Source organism: Lissotriton helveticus, chromosome 7 (genome assembly GCF_964261635.1).
Source record: "Lissotriton helveticus chromosome 7, aLisHel1.1, whole genome shotgun sequence".
Classification (NCBI taxonomy): Eukaryota; Metazoa; Chordata; class Amphibia; order Caudata; family Salamandridae; genus Lissotriton; species Lissotriton helveticus.
In genome coordinates this window covers 924,177,988-924,196,423 of record NC_136068.1, presented here as the reverse complement: position 1 = coordinate 924,196,423, position 18,436 = coordinate 924,177,988, and the positions used below count along the sequence as shown (strand labels likewise).

Here is an 18,436-nt window from a genome sequence, read left to right as displayed (position 1 = left end):
GATAAAGAAGAGGTTCTCTGGATAAATGATATTGAAACAGAGACCATGCTGCACTGCAACCCTGAAATCCGTACTTTCTTAGTGGGTGCCATGCTTTCAATGTCGACATTATTATGGCTTCCTGTTTTGTACCTTATTGCCTCGGAGTTAAATTCATTCACCTATGACTGACCGTTACCTGGGAGACAACCTTTACAACGCAACTTTTACTACGCAGTGCCATTACGACGCAACTTTTACAACACAAACCATTACAATGCATTGCGCTGGGGGGCGCTCTAGGATAGGGAATAGGTTTAATTTACTATCCAACACCTTCCCTACTATCCACGGGGACTGGAGTTGGAATAGTAAATTAAACTATTCACTATCCAGCGCCCAAAGCACTATGCGTTGTAATGGTATGCGTTGTAAAAGTTGCGTCGTAATGGCATGCGTTGTGAAAGCATGCGTTGTGATGTCATACATCCCCGTTACCTCATCTTCCAGTGCTTCCCTAAGTACAACTTAATTCTCGATGGGTATTTATTTTAAAAGATGGCCCTTTCGTAATCGAAGTAGTTGAACATGAAATTTGAATACTTGTCTAAAATCTATTTTGATACATTCTTCATAATTTTAGTACGTATTTTCTCAAATGGTCTTTTTTCCGTTTCAATCTTCTCTCCAGTGATCATCTTGCAGTGGTCAAATCATCAACTATATTTTTTTTCCACATGGAATAGTTTTATTTTCCATTCAGTATTCAAAGGGATCAGGCTTCAGCTGTCCTTAATCAGGAGACACCTGGCATTCCTAAAGATGAATCACTTGTTGCAAAGACCAAGCTCCTGAATAATGGCAATAATGCAAAATAATACCATGCAAAGACGCTGGCATATAGTTTGAAGAGAGTGCAAAATCAGGAGACTATAATATCTGATGAAACTAGGTCCATATACGCCTCATGCGTCAGCCTTCTGAGAAACTAGGACAAAGACAATTTGCAAACAGAATTCAGATGTCCAAAAAACATGGTGCCAGGACCCAAGACAAACGAGGAAAAAAGCTACGAATTATGCTAAACGCAACTTTGTCAAAATAAACTATCTTGCCATCAGAAAGAAGCTAAAAAGTGACTGAATTGTGTCTACATTAAATGTGATTAGACCAAAATCTACTTGGTATTCATTGCAGTAGTCTTCGTAAAAGAAATTGTTCTTCCCCATCTTCCTGTTAACTACCTTCTATACGCCGTTCACTCACCCATCCATTCCTTCCTGACCAATAAACTTGACACATAAACTGTACCTGCCACTGTTAACCACACCTACTGACCTCTATCTCAACCCCTCCCCCACTACTTCTGTGTATCCATGAATGCACCCTGAAATGGCCACATGTTGACATCTTCGATGCTATGGAGGCCCCTCAGACAAATTTAAAAAAACAAATATGTGCAGACTCCTCTCCATTCACAGATGAAATGAACAAGCATCCCTGAATAGAAAGCCTTCTGAAAGGGTTGTGTGTAGATGCAGTGATGCCTCCAAGCCTAATAACTTCCTTCCTTTTCAGGCTGCAGAAGAGCGGGTTCGGACGACCACCACTCAGGTTCTTGTAGCAACAGCTCAGAAAGACTTCCTCAAGGAGAGGCTCAAACTCATCTCGATTTTATGGGATTCTGGGATTCCGGTGAGCAAAACATAACGTGGTCTTGTCCTTTGCGTTTGCCAAAATGCAAATGTGATTTCGTTTCCACCCGGTAAAACTCCACCTCCTCTGTGTTCTAGGCAGTAGCACGATTAAGGCCTTGCATACATGTGCAAGTTGCAGAAAAATCATGGATCTTTATTTAATTAAGACTACGAGAACAGAATTACCAGGCAATTTGAACAGTCTTGAAAGTAAAGTATGCAATATAACTGTGATTTTATTATAAACCAATGGTCTTGCCATATGAAATCTATCCTTGTGTTTAATCTATGTGAAAATTCTGATGCAGACGAAACCTTCAATTATTTGGGTTTAGAATAGAATGATTTAAATAAGAACGGTGAGTTTACAAACCGGATTTCGGTCATCTAGTCTCTGGTGTATAACAGCTGTCTTCGTTTTGCTGGTAAGGCAGCTCACTATTTGATATTCCAAAGGAGGAGCGCCTCTTTCTACTCCTCAACAGCATTAAGTGAGCCTTTTCTCATAACTACGACAGACTCTCGAACCTGCTTTATCAGAGGTGTGAAGGACCCACTGGAGAAAGCCAATGGCCTGTGCCTGTTAGCCTCCCAGACAGGGCTCTTGCTTATATTGGAGCTACTGCTCAATATGCTGTGCAGGTAGCCATGTTCCATGGGCGACAAGTGAACCTGAGATGTGAATTTAAGTTGGTCAATAATTTGAGTATTTATTTTGACTGTAGCAAATGACAGTGGGAGTTCGTCTCTTTTTAGGGCGATTGCAATTGGAATTTCTAGATCTTTGAATCGCCCCAGTTAGTTCTAAGAATCACACTTTATAATGCCAGTGCAAGAGCATTCTGTATTACATAAATGTCCCTGCAGGACCAAACATTGCTTCTAGTAAGCATCTGCCTGCCTCCTTGCCTTCACAATGACTAGTTCGCTGTTGGAGTCATAGGTCTGTCTTGCCTGCTGCTGTAGTCCACATGCCTGGCAGTCCCTCGAACTGACGAGGAGAGGAAGGGTTTTTCAGCTCCAAATGATAGGTTTCTGGGTGATGCCTGAAGAAGGGCGCCTTGAAACCTGGACTAATTGCTCTTTGTTGGAAACACTGTAGTCGATTAAAACTGCTGTCAGTCTCTTGTGTGCTGCAGCAGATATTGTGCAGAACTCAGTAATTTGCTACCAAATTCAATTGAAAAGAAGTATCTACAAATTCCATGGGTTTGATCTTCTCTGGCCTTCTCTCCAAGACCTAGGCATCAGCAGACTTCTCCATCCCGGGTTTTGGAGAGTGGTTAGGTAAGCATGTACACTAGGTTAAAGGTTATGTGTGTTCCCTTGCACTGGTTCCTTACTTCTCAGAGGCTATGTGAATCTTAATGTAATCAAAGTGATGTACATTGACCGCATCATACCATTAATTTCCACATCTGGTTTAAGAATCTGGTGTAAGGCTATGTGCACTGTTCATAAGTCCATTACTGGCAACGGAACCCCTCTGATTCAGTCTATGCTGCAATTATATCATGTCTCCCGGATAGTTAGATCTAACAATAAAAAATGTTTGTCAGTCCCAAGGATTAAACAGGCACGGATGGGTGGCCGACGTTTCCCTCTCCATGCGGCTAAATTTTGGAACCAGCTCCCTGACCATATCCATTTTGAACCTAACTATCTCCGCTTCAGGAAACAGCTGAAAGCCTTTCTTTTTCCATGATCAGTGAAGAATGACTGGGTGTCATAGGATGCGCTGGGATGCCCTTGAGTAGCCATGCGATATATAAGTGCGTATTCATTCATTTATTCATTCATGTCAGAAAGTACCATTGGTAAGCCAGGACCAACTGTATGCAGCATACCAAGTGTATGGCAAAAATGACCATTTTTATGCCAGCGTCAACATTATGGCATAGGTGGCCAACATTGTGTATGGCCCCCCTAATATCTGGCATTACTGCCAGGGCCAGCCTTATGCTCTTGCAGGATCCATTTTTCTGTCGTTGGCCAAACTACTTAAAAAAATTCTGCCATTCTTCCAAGACCAGCATTGGGCCAGTGGTAGGTACCATCAAACCATGCTTGCCCACAATATGGCAGGTTTTATCACCAAAATCCCAGGGCAGCATTATGCCCTAGGATGGCACCTTCTTATCATACACATCCTCAGTGTGCCATAAATTACCACCATTAAACCCGAAGCAATCTCATGTTGTGGCGAGCACAATAGTGACATGCACGCCCAGAGTATTCTTGAATTGCCACCATTCTGCATCATTCAACGTTTGTATAAGCCAAGAATTACCACATTGTTCAATGGTCAACTTTGTTGCAGGGCTAGGCCCCATTGCTAATCAATATTTCTTTCACGTCGTAATTATCTTATATTTTGTTGTCTCCATCTCCCCTACTAGCTATGTCTCCTTTCCCCATTCAGTGACCAGATACTCTTACAGATCAGAACAGAATCCGACATTTTCAATGGTTTTACAATGTACAGTGTTATAATGCTAATGTGGAGTGGGAGCATTATGGTCCATGGTGAAGTACATGTTTTTCCTTTGCATGGCTATCATTTTGGGGTACTGTCCTAGAAAGTTGCTGTGATTGGCGTTGTGGTTTGCAAGTGCTTTCCATTTGGGAATTGGGCTTGTTGTTTAGAGTTCCTTTACGCTGCTTAGCAAGTTCTGCATTTGGGCACTAAGGCTGGGTGGAGGAGCTGTAAATGCCCCTGTGGTATATATTACTTGCTCCCTGTATATTGACCAGTTCTTCTCACTCCTTCCCCTATGCCTCCCAAGCTTACTTTAGCCCACTGTCTGGCAGCATGTCTGTCTCCTCGGCTCACACAGGAGCGTAACCTAGCATGATAGTCAATGTGGGCAACAGCGTGCGATCACGTTTGTGGGCTACTGAGAGATGTTTCCATTTTGCAGTGAATGCTACATGCTACCTAGGCTCATCCTAGGGTGTCTGAATCCCAGAGCAATGGTGCTGAACATTTCCTTTGTAAATAAAGAACGTCCACCTTCTGCAGTGAGGTGAGTAAGGGCACAGCAAGGGCAAGTTAAGAGGATGGGCGAGGACAAAGGCTAGCAGCGGCGATCGAAGGCAAGAACCTGTATGGCATAACAGACTGAGCAATGGCCGAGATGATGCTTTATGCCCTGGCCCAGTTGTTCTTCTGTGGACCCCACTTAATCATTACTGGATCCCGGTGACCCCACTGATTGATTACTGGAAGCCGGGAAAGCATTTTCGATTATTTAAACCTGAAAACAACACATTAAAAAAACAGATACAACCATTCATCAAACAAATAATGAAATATTAACATATAAACAAATCAAAATGTTAATGGAAAGGTTGGATCTTATCTAAATTCAATTGAGGCCACTCGTCGTCCTTACTGTACTCTGTTTGATGCCTTGCAATGCTTCCATGAATCAATCTGAGGACCCCAACTTGATTTGTAGCCTCCAATTTGAAAATCCTTCACATTTACAGAATATTTAACTTTTTCGGTTGCACATTTGGCTTCTTAATTATATTCAATGTATTGATCTGTTAACATTATTTAATTTTCTAAACAGTCACGCAGACCCCCTGAAGAGGCTTTGTCGTCCCTTGTGTCCCCGGACCACAGGTTAAGAACCACTGCCTAACCTAGACTGCTCTGAGAGCTGTGCAGTCTGGTGCCTGCTGTACTCTTGCCAGCTGGTGCAATCCTGCACATGGAGCTTAGTGTGGTTTGGCTCTGCTGTGTAGCTCCTTCACAAGATGTGTCGGGCTCCCTTTCATAGTCTGAGAACTCTTCAGATATTCTGGCATGAGCATAACTCAGCAGCCTGAGAAAAAGGCAGGCAGCCCTTTGCCACATAGTGCGGGCCGCCTGCCATGCCTGTCTCTGCCCCTTCGGGTCGCATGCAGTCCATCCTGTTGCCTGCACCTTCCAGACCTTATTAATAAATCAGACTGCCGGGCCAGGCCCCTTTTTGCGCACTACCCTCTTCACACACTACGGCTCAACAATTACGATCCCTGTACAAATTGGTGTTTGTTCTGGGATTTGAATTTTCCCGATTAAATGCAATTTAGTCCTAAAAGATTTTTTTAAAAAATATTTCTCTCCTCCCTTTGATTTCTACAAGGGCCCTGAACCCATACTGTAACGCCACCCATGAAACTGTTAAGGCTATTTTTATTCTGATCGTTGAGATTTTCTCTCTCAAACTTTGTCTTCTAGTTAATTTAGATTTGTCTCCACCTTCATTAAATTAACCTCCAGACTGATTTGTATTGTGCTTGGTGTTTCTGGCATAGACCAGCACCAACCGGCTGCTTTTAGCCTGGCCTGGTAAAAGTACCTAAAGGAAGACCCAGGGATATTTCAAGGAGCTGTGGTTCACCTCTGGGGAAATGGGTTACCGGATTCAGGGTCCTGAAGATGTTTAAGTAGAGAGCAATACACCGGTCTTCTCTTAACCGTCTGCTGCCCCGGTGTGTGTCTCACATTGATGGTGGCATAAATCTTGGCCTTTGTGTAGAAGGGCAATTACCTTTCCCAGTAAATTCACGGGACACCTCCTGGACACCTCCAATCCGATTGCCAGAAGACAGATGCTAGGTATGTAACACAGCTGAGGGTAAGAAGGACCGCACTACACTACGCAACCCTGTTTTATGGTCTGAATGTGGCATTCATATCAGGTCTTCTTTTGTCTGAGGTTCTTAGCCTGTGCCTTGGCTTTGTATCTATTTCTACCTGTGTGTCTACAATTCAGGGGCGGATATGTAGTGGGTTTGGCGGACAACGATATTGTGTAACTGTAGCACATGAATCGCTGACTCTGATCTACTCTTGATTGTAGGCTGAGATGCTGTACAAGAAAAATCCAAAGCTTTTAAGTCAACTGCACTATTGTGAGGAGACAGGGATCCCGCTTGTTGTCATCATCGGTGAAAAGGAAATGAAAGATGGTGTTGTCAAGCTGCGTGTTGTGAAAACCAGGGAGGAGGTAAGAACTGGATATGTCCTTGCCGGGAAGTAAAGTAGCGTGTGAAATATCTCCCACTGCTGCTTCTTTTCAGATAGATGTGCATGTCCCAAGTGGGAATCCGAGGTCAACCTTTGTTAATACAGACCCAAGTTAATGTTAATCGCACTATTTAAAAGTGTTAATTACACATAACCTCCTCGTCCGTCCTCTCTGTCGCAGATTTCTCAATTGAGCATCAAGTAAATGAAGGCACAAGCGTTTATAAGCAGAAATAAAAATGAAAGTGATCTGAGTCCGTACACCCAACATGGCGTATTTCGTGTTCCCGTCCACTAAAAGTAGTACTGACCCACGTCAGTTCCTGTTTTTAGGTTTCGTCCTGGGCGTTGGCAACTGCGTAGCAGTTGCCCCGCCCACGGCGAAACCTCATGATTCTACATATGTACTTTGGTTCAGCCTCCGTCTACCATTGGCTAGCTCCATAAATAGAGGCTAGCCATTGGGAGACAGAGGCTGCCATTCACGATTTCTCGTGAAAACGCGATTCGGGGGCGTTTCTGGGACTTTTTTTAAGTCCCGCCCCTTTGTCCCGGGCCGCGCTGTCATTGGCTGCCGGCCCGGGACACCCCCGTGACGTCATCCCCGGGCCGCGCTGTGATTGGCTGGCCGGCCCGGGACCTGATTTGTTTAGGACTTGTGCCCTGGCTACAATGCTTGTTTTCTATTCCAGTCTTTTGGAAAAGCCCTTCTCAGTCACAGAGCGATGCTAAATTATTGAGGCAGAGCGAATGATCGTCTTCGGCTCGTGCGAGGAGAGCTCCCAGGAGGGCGGTTGGGGGTTTCCACCGACAGCGGGAAATACCTCGAACGCCATCTGCATACAAAGCAGCAGCAGCAGCTGAGCAGCCTAGCAGCCTTCCACCCTGCTGCCTCAATGCATCTGGAACAGAAAAGCGTATTATAATATTAGCATCTGCAGTCATTTAAACATTTAATAAATTCTTATTTATCTTTTTGATTTAAAATAATAATCTGCAGTGCGTGCTAATTTTCAGCCGGACCAGAATTTAATATTACAGAAAGCGCCCGTGGCAGCAAAACGCTGCGGAATGAAGCTCCGCGGGCGCTAATGTTTCCCCGGAAACCCAGCTCCAAACTGCTTGTTCTCTTGTTCCCGTGGGTGGCGCAGCCTTTCATGTCTCCGCTGCACTTATGTAACTTGAAAGGAGGAAGGAGGCCTGCGGTGTTGGTTGGCGTTTCTATCGTGGGGTCGTTTCAGGCATTTAAAGTATGCCTGCCAGCAGGCTGTGTGATTTTCACAACTTAGCACGTTGCTTTTTTAAAGCTGTTATAATTCTATCATACAAAGGCATTGGCTGAGATTTCGCTGCGCTGAGACAAGCAACGAGAGCGGATTCGGTTTGCAGAGATGTGACATGCGATTCTGAGTGCCCATCCATCCATGCAGCCACTTACCCATCTACTAATGCATCCATGCAAATCTATACAGACATCACTTTCATCCATCGTTCCTTCCATCCATCCGGCTGTCTATTCTTGCATACTTTTAGCAGTACCAACTAAAATCCGAACGAATTAAATTATTCAGTGAAAAGGGGTATTAATGTTGTTGTTATTTTTTTAATTAAATGCTGTTTTAAGATGTGTACAGGTTTAAAGAGTAAAGTGGTGACCTGGGGAACCTCGTATTGTGACACTTGGTGCTTTAAGGGCATCCCGAATGGACGTCTGGCTTCCCAGCCTTGTCTACTGGAGCTATTGGCATTGTAAATGACAATGCCATTTATTTATCTGTTTTCAAAACCAACACATAAATAAAAAAAATTTCATTTACAATAACAATAGCTCTAACTTTTACAAAGGCGAAACCGTTGCATTGTAAATGCTTGTTTTCCTCTGTGTGATAAAATGGTGATACATAGCATCTTCAAGGAAAAGATAAGTTATAAAAGAACTTGAATTTTTTATAATGTATGTTTATATCAACATGTTTTTTATTAGCAGGTTAGCAGCGCACAAATAGGCCTGCTAAAGCTACCTTCATCACTGCCGAAAAGCTGCTATTTTGCTAAAGCAGTCTGCTGAACGGTTAGCAGTGTATGCAATGGTGGGTTTGCCCTGCCGCATTAGCATTCCAGCCGAATCCTGAAAGCAAACTGATATTTAAACAAATATTGCTGCTGCCACACATTAGAAAACCATACTCACTAGTTGTCCATTCTGGGGAAGGGTACATTGGGTATCCGTTAACAAATGGAGTGGCAGGGGAAGCTCTCATCAAAAAGGAGGCAAGTGGGCCTTCAGCCTCTAGTGAACAAAGCAAGCATCGAAATAGAAGGCTCACCTTGTTCTAACTCAGAGACCTCAGTTTTTAGAGTTCATTTCAGAACAGAAGGTAGAAGGGTTTTTTCCTCCTCAAAGACAAAAATACTGAAGAGTTAGCTCAGAACTCTTCTTTGGGGTTTATACGCCCAACCAGGACTTTGTTGAGATCCATAAGAGACATGGTAGCTGCTCTACTGATAGTTCCTTGGACTTGTCTCTACAATTATCTTCTAATCAATCACTTGCATTCCACTGGGATCCTGTCACAGGGTTATTAAAGGCTTGTCCCGATATCTCCAGAGATGGCGAACAACTACAGTGGTGGGTAGTCCCTTCCAACCTGAACAAGAGAACTTCCCGCGCTTCTCTTGAGGCAGGGGTTATAACTACAGATGCAACCAGAATGGGTGGGGGCAGTATGTTAACTCCTACAGTGCAGGCTCAGTGTTCAATAGAGGAACAAACGTTTGTTCAACTGGAAAGAATTGATGACCGTTTTTAAAGCTCTGGTTGCGTTTGCCTTATTGATTCACATGGAAAATGTACAAATTGGTTCAGACAGTTGGGTCACGTGGCATACGTGAATCATTTAGGTAGCACATGAGCCCCAGGTCTGTGTCATTTAGCAGAGGAGATACACTCTTGGGAAGAAAGGTATCGCCTTTCTCTCTCGGGGATCTGGTTTCTGGGAAGGGACTTGCTTACCGACAGATTGAGTCGGATTTTGCCTTTATCAGTGACTCTTTGTCTATCCCCTCTAATTTGTCTGTCCATTCAAGAGAAGTTCAGGAAGCCTCAGGTGTAGACCTTTCTGTGGCCCCTAACAACAATCTACTACCTGACGGACCCATGTAGGTGGAGAGGTGATGAATTGACATTAAGTAGCAAGTCCAAGATGTACCGGTGGGCCTCGTTTTAAAACAAAAATGGATTTGAGGCCCAACACCATACTCTTCTACAGAAGGGGTGTGTCAGGTTTGCTAAAATCACTGGTGTGGGCATCAGAGCTCCCTCTAATTATTTTCCTTTGTGTGCTGCAGCATAAGGTCTCTGTGCGCTACAGCCAAGGCTAAATGCACCAAGATTTCGCCTGTGCATGCGAATGTAGCTACAATATCAGTGGCAAATACCACCCCATACTCGTTTACAAAAAGGTGCATTTCCACACATACAGGTCCAGCTAATCGTATCTTGATAGAGGTTGTCATTAATATGTCAAATTAGAGCACGTCACTGAGTGTTTTTATACAAAAACGTTAGCAAACTAAGAGCCACAACGTTGTCATGTAAGCCCTGTACATGGCCCAAATTATTACAGAGCAACATTAAAGTTTATTAAATCAAACACAATAGGTTTTTATACAACTGGTATTCTTTTTTTGATTTCAAAGTATTTTATTAATAAAGAAGTGACAAAGAATAAAAGGTACATAATATAATAAAAGTGACACAATTAAGTGAACATAACCACACAATCAGAGGCTAAAATTGAGGTGTAGGCAAAGTAAATGCATTCAAAAATAAAAATGGCCTGTTATAAATAAAGGAACTAATTAGGTTAAGGCTACTGTCAAAGCAATAAAGAAAAGTATCACTATTAAATTTTATAGTCGGGGACAGGGGAGGAAATAGAATCAAAGAAAGAGGAAAGAAAGAAAGAACGATAGAAAAAAGGAAAGGGACAGAGGACAGGAAAGAGAAAAAAGAAGAAGAAAAAAGAAGGATTCCCACCGGACGAACCCAACACGTAAAAACATAAGACTCCAATTAGACAGACAAATTTAAAGGAAACTGAGCAACCAACCCTTTTGACGACAGATCCATATAATCATCCAACGCTTTCCAAACCCCACTAGAGATAGACGGAGAGAGATGAGCTTGATCCACCGAAGTGTGAGCGCTGCGCAAAAAGGAGACCCAAGCCCACCATGTATGATAAGAAACCGAAGAAAAGGATTTCCACTCCATAAGTATGACTTTCACCGCAACAGTCAAAAGGAGATCCATCAATTGTAATTCCATTGGATCTAAGGGGAGAGGAGTATGGGCAGCCAATGGACCCAATAAAATTAAAGGAAAAGAGAGTTGGAACTCAATATCAAAGATGAGAGAGAGATGTTTATGAATGAGGTTCCAAAAAGGCTGAAGCAGGGAACATTCAAAAAACATATGCTGAAAATCGCCCGGCAACACTCCACAACTCCAACATAAATTGTCAGCCTTAAGATCGAGCGAATGTAGACGAACAGGCGTCCAATGAAGGAGGTTGACAGAAAAGAATTTAGACTGCATTAAAGATGGTGCGATTTTATTGCGAAGAGAGAGTTTACCAATCAATTGCCAAGTATCAGAGGAAATATGATCCGTAACGTCATGATCAAAATGGTGTAACCATTTTTGTTGAGCAACCGTATGTGCGGGTAGTGAGGCAGATGATAAAAACTTATAAATCTTGGAGGCTACGAGACCAGATTTAGCCCAAATATGAAAAAGAGAGATGGTAGAAGAGGTAGGATGAAGACGCACCTTAGCAAGGGCCACTTTAATTTTAAGAAAAGTATCAAAATCAAGGTTTGATAAAGAATGCTTGTGAGGCAAGGTGGAAAAGGGTAATGGCTCATCAGAAGCACCATAAAGATGTTTAACAAGAGAGATCCCTTGAGCCGCCCAATAGGACATGAGGGTGGGAGTAATGTTGAGTTTAATTTTAGAATTCCGCCAAATAGACGACCACCTAGTTTTATGTAATGGGATTGCCACTTTCTTATCTATTCTCTTGACCGCAGCAATTGTATCAAGAATTATAGAACGAGAAAACAGGATATGCGAAGTAGATGTGGTGCAAAAAGAGGCAGTAGGCAAAGGAGATGCTAAATCTTGTTCTATTAGTAACCAAGAAGGAACATGAAGAGGTGGAGGAGAGAACCATAAAGTGTCAGGTGAATCAAGTCACTCTTACCTGAAAGGCTGTGTAATCTTACCTGTAAGGTGCTTGGCGGGTTTTGCAGAGACGCTATGAGCCAAACTCCCTGAAACCTATCCTACCTCTGGTGGTTAGCAGATTTACGCGCCAAGATGCTGGATAGCTAAAAGGGAGAGTGGCCGGATCTGACGCTAATGTGAGTTCTTGTAGTCGACCTGCAAAGCAACAAGCTCACCTTAGTATCTTGGCCACAATGAGGTTGACACTCTCTTACTTTTAATCTATAATTCTGTTAACCTCTTTCTAGGTTTAAGTATCCTACCTGCGATCTACTAAGAGAGGCTTCGCGTCCTGGAAGTGGTGTGGTGTGTCGGAACAGGTTAGCTGAGATGAGATGATGAGGAGATGGAGTTCTTGAAGTTAAATGCAGCGTGGCATCAGTTTCACTACAAAGATACAAATGCACAATTATACCAATTCTACAAGAAAAATCCTAAACCGACTTCCATTCCACTTGCACTTACTTTTTTGCTAACTGTAATATCTTTCACCACTTCCACGTTTTCAGATGACTTTGATTTCCTGCTTAAAGAACTAAAAATATACATATACAGCAAACAGAGATATATACATATAGACTAAACTGAAATTGTAATCAATGTCCAAATTGAACACATTAATTCAAATGTCTTTCTTCCAATAATTCCCTTCTTGTGAATTCAGAGGGAATGTTCCAAAAATTGTTCTTTCCAAAAATTAGGTTGCTAGCGGTGGGCGCCTATGAGGAAAAGAGTTTGCACTTAGCTTTCAGTATCTTGTTGCTGCATTGTCCTGAAGTGGTCCTTCAAACGAATTACTGCAATCTGCGAACCTTGAAGGAATCCTGAAGGTCTTCCGATGAAGCGCGATGTTTCCCCAAGCAAGGCTGGAAGGCTAAGCATCTTCCAGAAGCTCGGGTGTGGTTTTTATAGCCGAACCACACCCAAACGCTGAGACGCATGCGTGCCTTCTGACGCTGGGCTTCTCTCTTTGCGCAGAGAGAAATGTAAACAAATGCGTCTTTCCGCTTTTGACTGAAACGGAGCACACGCGTCTTCTTGAAAGTTAAACAAACGCGTCTTTCCGCTTTCAGCTGAAGCGGAGCACAAGCGTGTTTCAGATTGTCTGCTAAAGTGAAGCGAGGCAGAAACCAATATTCATAAGTTTAAGCATGACAATGATTAAATCAAGCTTTCACCGCCAAGAGTCACAAAAGGAAATAAGTGTTAACACAGAATGATGCATGCACGCACAAATCACCTTAAACATCATTTTCACAAACATATACACACGGAGTGCTGGATGCACGGGACAGGGGTGGGTTTCCTAAACTGAGTATTGGCCCTGCTTTTAAACGTGCGTGTTGCAGGTTTTAACTTCTATGGGGATTGAAGAGGCTGTGAGTGTGGTTTCATGACAGTACCCCCCTCGTAGAATCCCTCCTAACACTGTAGGAACCGGTTTGGGCTTGTTAGGGTATTTAGCATGAAAAACCTTCAGAATTTTAGGAGCATTTTGCAGATTCACCAAAGGTTCCCAAGTTCTTTCCTCAGGACCGTAACCCTTCCAATCAACTAGGTAATGTAATTTTCCTTTTACCCTTTTGGAATCCAGAACAGCTTTGACTTCAAATTCTGGAACTCCATCAACATCTATAACTGGAGGATTTTTAAGACTTCTGGTTCCAGGATTACATGGTTTAATCAAAGAGATGTGAAATACAGGATGAATGCGAAACCTAGCTGGTAACGTTAATTTCACACAAACAGGGTTGACCACTCTTTCTATAGGAAAGGGGCCAATGAACCTGGGGCGGAAAGTTTTGTGACATTTCAACCTAAGATTTTTAGTTGCCAACCAAACCTTGTCTCCTACAGAATACAGAGGTGATTTAGAACGATGCTTGTCAGCATATAATTTTTGGGTTTCTTTGGCTTGTGCCAGATGTTGTTGTGCTTCTTGCTGAATATCAACTAGATTTTTTACATAGTCAGAAACTGCTGGAACTAAGGTTGAACCCAAATCTGATCCTAGTATCTCCTTAGGATGATAACCAAAAGTGCAGAAGAAAGGGGACATACCAATAGAGGAGTGATCAGCATTATTGTATGCGAATTCTGCGGCCCAAAGAATTTCTGACCAATCCTGATCATGAGTGGCTAACAAGCAACGTAACAGCTGTTCAACAGTTTGATTTGTGCGCTCTGTTAACCCATCAGTTTGGGGATGGTAACTTGTGGAGGTACGAATTTCCATATTCAAAGCCTTCCCCAAATTACGCCAAAAATGGGAAATAAACTGTGGACCTCTGTCTGAAATTAAGACTGATGGTATTCCATGTAATTTCACTACCTCTTTCATGAATACTTGAGTTAATTCAGAAGCTGTGGGAAGCTTAGAAAGAGGTATGAAATGAGCATAGCGAGTGAAATGATCTACTACCGTGAGTATTGTAGTGTAGCCTGACTTGGAGCGAGGTAATTCAACAATAAAATCTAACGACACAGTATGCCAGGGCTGAGGTGGTAAAGTTAATGGTAATAGGAAACCACTAGGAGCATGATGTACCGGCTTGTTCTGACTACAAACAGTACAAGTGTCCACGTAATGTTGTATGTCTTTATACAATGTAGGCCACCAGAACTTTCTCTTGATCAGTTGGTACATCTTTGTTACTCCAGGATGTATGGACAGAGAGGTGTCATGATACAACTGTAAAACTTTTTTCTGAAGAGATTCAATAGGTACAAACACCTGATTATTCATGTACAAAACATTTTCTTTCCACTGTAACAAAGGATAGGCCTTATTCCATTCCTCCTTTGATTGTGATTGAAAGGCTTCTTTAAGATCTAACACAACATCTGAGTCTACAAGACCCACAAGAAAACGTTCAGCAGGAATGATCGGAAGTACGGGCTCTTGTCTAATGTTCATATCATCACTACCTCCAATTCTTGATAAAGCATCCGCTTTATTGTTTTCTTTTCCGGGACGATAGGTGATGATAAAATCAAAATCATTAAAAAACAAAGTCCACCTTAACTGTCGAGCTGATAAAGCCTTTACAGATTTAAGTGACTGAAGGTTTCTATGATCTGTGTAAATGGTCACAGGATGTCTGGCCCCTAGCAAGTAATGTCGCCATTCTTTGAAGACAGCTTTAATGGCTAGCAATTCTCTATCTGCTATCGCATAGTTTTGCTCTGTGGGATTGAGTTTTCTAGAGAAAAAGGCAACCGGATGCATTTGACCAGTAGTAGTACTTCTTTGGGAAAGTATACCACCAATAGCAAATTGAGATGCATCAGCCTCTACAATAAATGGTTGGGAAGGATCTGGGTGTTTTAGAACTGGAGCGGTAGTAAATTGAGTTTTCAATTTTTGAAAGGCTGTTTCAGCTTCAGCGTCCCATTCAAATTTCACGTTTTTTCTCAATAATTTAGTAATTGGGGTGATGATTTGTGAGAAATCCTTAATGAATCGCCTATAGAAATTTGCGAATCCCAAAAAGCTCTGGATTTGTTTAACGCTGTTTGGGATGGGCCAATCAATTATGGCTTGCACTTTCTTTTGATCCATTTCTATGCCAGAAGGACTGAGGATATACCCCAAGAAATCCACGGTGGTAACATGAAACAAACTTTTCTCTAGTTTAACAAATAAAGAATTCTGCAAAAGCTGCTTCAAAATGGCTCGTACTTGCTTCACATGCTCTGAAGTATTTTTGGAGTAAATGAGGATATCATCAATATAGACGATACAACATACATCAAGAAATTCCCTTAATACCTCATTTATGAAGAATTGAAATGCTGCAGGAGCGTTGCAGAGTCCGAAGGGCATGACTTGATACTCATAAAGTCCAAACTTGGTGCGGAAAGCAGTTTTCCACTCATCACCTTCTCGGACTCTTACTAGATGATATGCTCCTCGTAAATCTAGTTTTGTATAAATTGCTGCATCTTTAATTTGGTCAAGTAGAGTTGGAATCAAGGGCAATGGATACCTATTCTTGACAGTCATGTTGTTAATTGCGCGATAGTCTATGCAAGTGCGCAATTCTCCACCCTTCTTTGGTATAAAGAATAAAGGAGAGGAGACTGGGGACTTAGAGTGTCTGATAAAACCGTTAGCAAGGTATTCATCTAAGTATGTCCTAAGATGTTCATTTTCTTTCTCAGTAAGAGCATAGATTCTACTACACGGTAATGTAGCTCCCGGAACCAGATCAATTTGACAATCATAATCCCTGTGCGGTGGTAAGGTATTGGCTTTTGTTTTGTCAAATACATCCAGAAGATCATGATAGTCTTCTGGAACCCCTGTAATAGTTAGTACACTCTGAATTTGTTTAGGAAAATTATAGCCCTGAACTATGAGATCGGTACCTGGATATTGCCGAAAACATTTTGCATGACAATAATCAGATTTGAAGAGAATGGTTCTATTAACCCAATCAATGTAAGGGTTGTGGAGGACTAACCAAGGAATACCCAAGATTAGACCAAACTGAGGGGCATCAATAATATCAAAGGTTATATCTTCACTGTGCTTAGTTGCACATATCATAGTCAAGATCTCAGTGTGATGTTGTATAGGACCTGAAGTCAATTCTTTTCCATCCACGGCCCTGACAATTTCTGGAGACTTTTTCTCAGTTCTTTGCAAACCTAATTTCTCAAATAATTGGGTGTCGATAAAATTGCCTGTGGCTCCTGAATCTATCAAAGCATCCACAGACCATGAGCGAGTGTTGTCTAATTGTGATTGAAGTAGAACTCTCATACAGAGATGACTATGTGAGATAGTTGGAGCATTAGAGGCCAAACTAAGTTGCTTACCCGATAAACTGACCTCCTGATCTACCGAGTTCACTAGTTTTCCGACTGCGATATCGCGTTGACATCGACTGATTTTGTTTTAGGTTTTGTGGGTCGAGTTGGGCACTCCTTGACAAAGTGCCCAGATTTCCCACAATACATACATTGATTCAATTTTCTCCTCTTCTCTCTTTCATCTTTAGACAGAGGCCCTCTAACTGTCCCTATTTGCATTGGTTCTGTTGGATCTTGTCTTGGCGTGGATTCATGTTTAGGATTTGTTTTGTCTTTAGATAAGAAAAGTTTGAAATCTGTCTTTCCTTTTTCTCCCTTTCTTTCTATTATACGATGATTTAATTTAACTACCAGATCAATAAATTCTTCACAGTCAGTGGGAGGATCAAGAATTTGTGTAACCATGTCTTTCAAATCATCCTTCAACCCCCTATAGAACAAAGACACACGCTTATCTTCTGGCCATTCAGCTGCTATTACTAATCTGTTAAAGGAGGAGATATAATGTAAAAGATCTGAGGACCCTTGTTTCAAACTTAGTAGTTCGTAATCAGCCGACTGCACAAAGACATGCTTGGCGAATAGTTTTTTCATGGTGTTTTTAAATCGCCTTAGATCATATAGAATTGCATCATTCCTTTCTACATAAGGTACAGACCAGAGAGCTGCTTCACCACCCAAATAAGAAAGAATAAAAGCTACCTTCGCTGAATCATCAGGGAATGCTGTGGGTTTGGCTACGAAATGCAGATGGCATTGATTTAAGAATATAGCAAACTTGTTGCAGTCGCCATAGAATCTCTCTGGCGGAGCTAAGGGTACAGGAACAGGGGTAACCACCTGAATTTGGGTAGATGCAGAAGGGGAACTAGATGTGTCACCACTATACAAGGTTTGCATTGTAGGTTGAAAGGTTGCTGGCCTAATAGGAGAAGTCCAAGATGTTTTAGAAGTTTGTAAATTATTTTGTAGTTCAGAAACGTCCCTACGTAGTTCAGCATTCTCGTGTCTAATCTCAGCTAACATAGCTGCTATGTCTTGAAGAGACACCTGACCTGTTTGGTCCATAGCGTCTGGGCAAAACTGTTTTCCGTGGGCTTAGCCTTCTGTCAGGTGAATCAAGTCACTCTTACCTGAAAGGCTGTGTAATCTTACCTGTAAGGTGCTTGACGGGTTTTGCAGAGACGCTATGAGCCAAACTCCCTGAAACCTATCCTACCTCTGGTGGTTAGCAGATTTACGCGCCAAGATGCTGGATAGCTAAAAGGGAGAGTGGCCGGATCTGACGCTAATGTGAGTTCTTGTAGTCGACCTGCAAAGCAACAAGCTCACCTTAGTATCTTGGCCACAATGAGGTTGACACTCTCTTACTTTTAATCTATAATTCTGTTAACCTCTTTCTAGGTTTAAGTATCCTACCTGCGATCTACTAAGAGAGGCTTCGCGTCCTGGAAGTGGTGTGGTGTGTCGGAACAGGTTAGCTGAGATGAGATGATGAGGAGATGGAGTTCTTGAAGTTAAATGCAGCGTGGCATCAGTTTCACTACAAAGATACAAATGCACAATTATACCAATTCTACAAGAAAAATCCTAAACCGACTTCCATTCCACTTGCACTTACTTTTTTGC

The 18,436-nt window shown here is 42.2% G+C and overlaps 1 protein-coding gene across 3 annotated transcripts in view; it reads left to right on the top strand.

Moving 5' to 3' along the window:
* Window positions 1-18,436, top strand: part of LOC144769396 (histidine--tRNA ligase, cytoplasmic-like) — a 292,971-nt gene that overhangs the window by 228,391 nt on the left and 46,144 nt on the right. For all 3 annotated transcript variants that reach the window (XM_078653452.1, XM_078653450.1, XM_078653451.1), the window contains 2 exons: window positions 1,558-1,674; window positions 6,533-6,679. In XM_078653452.1, the coding sequence (XP_078509578.1) occupies window positions 1,558-1,674; window positions 6,533-6,679 (264 nt within the window). The remainder of the gene's footprint in view (window positions 1-1,557; window positions 1,675-6,532; window positions 6,680-18,436) is intronic.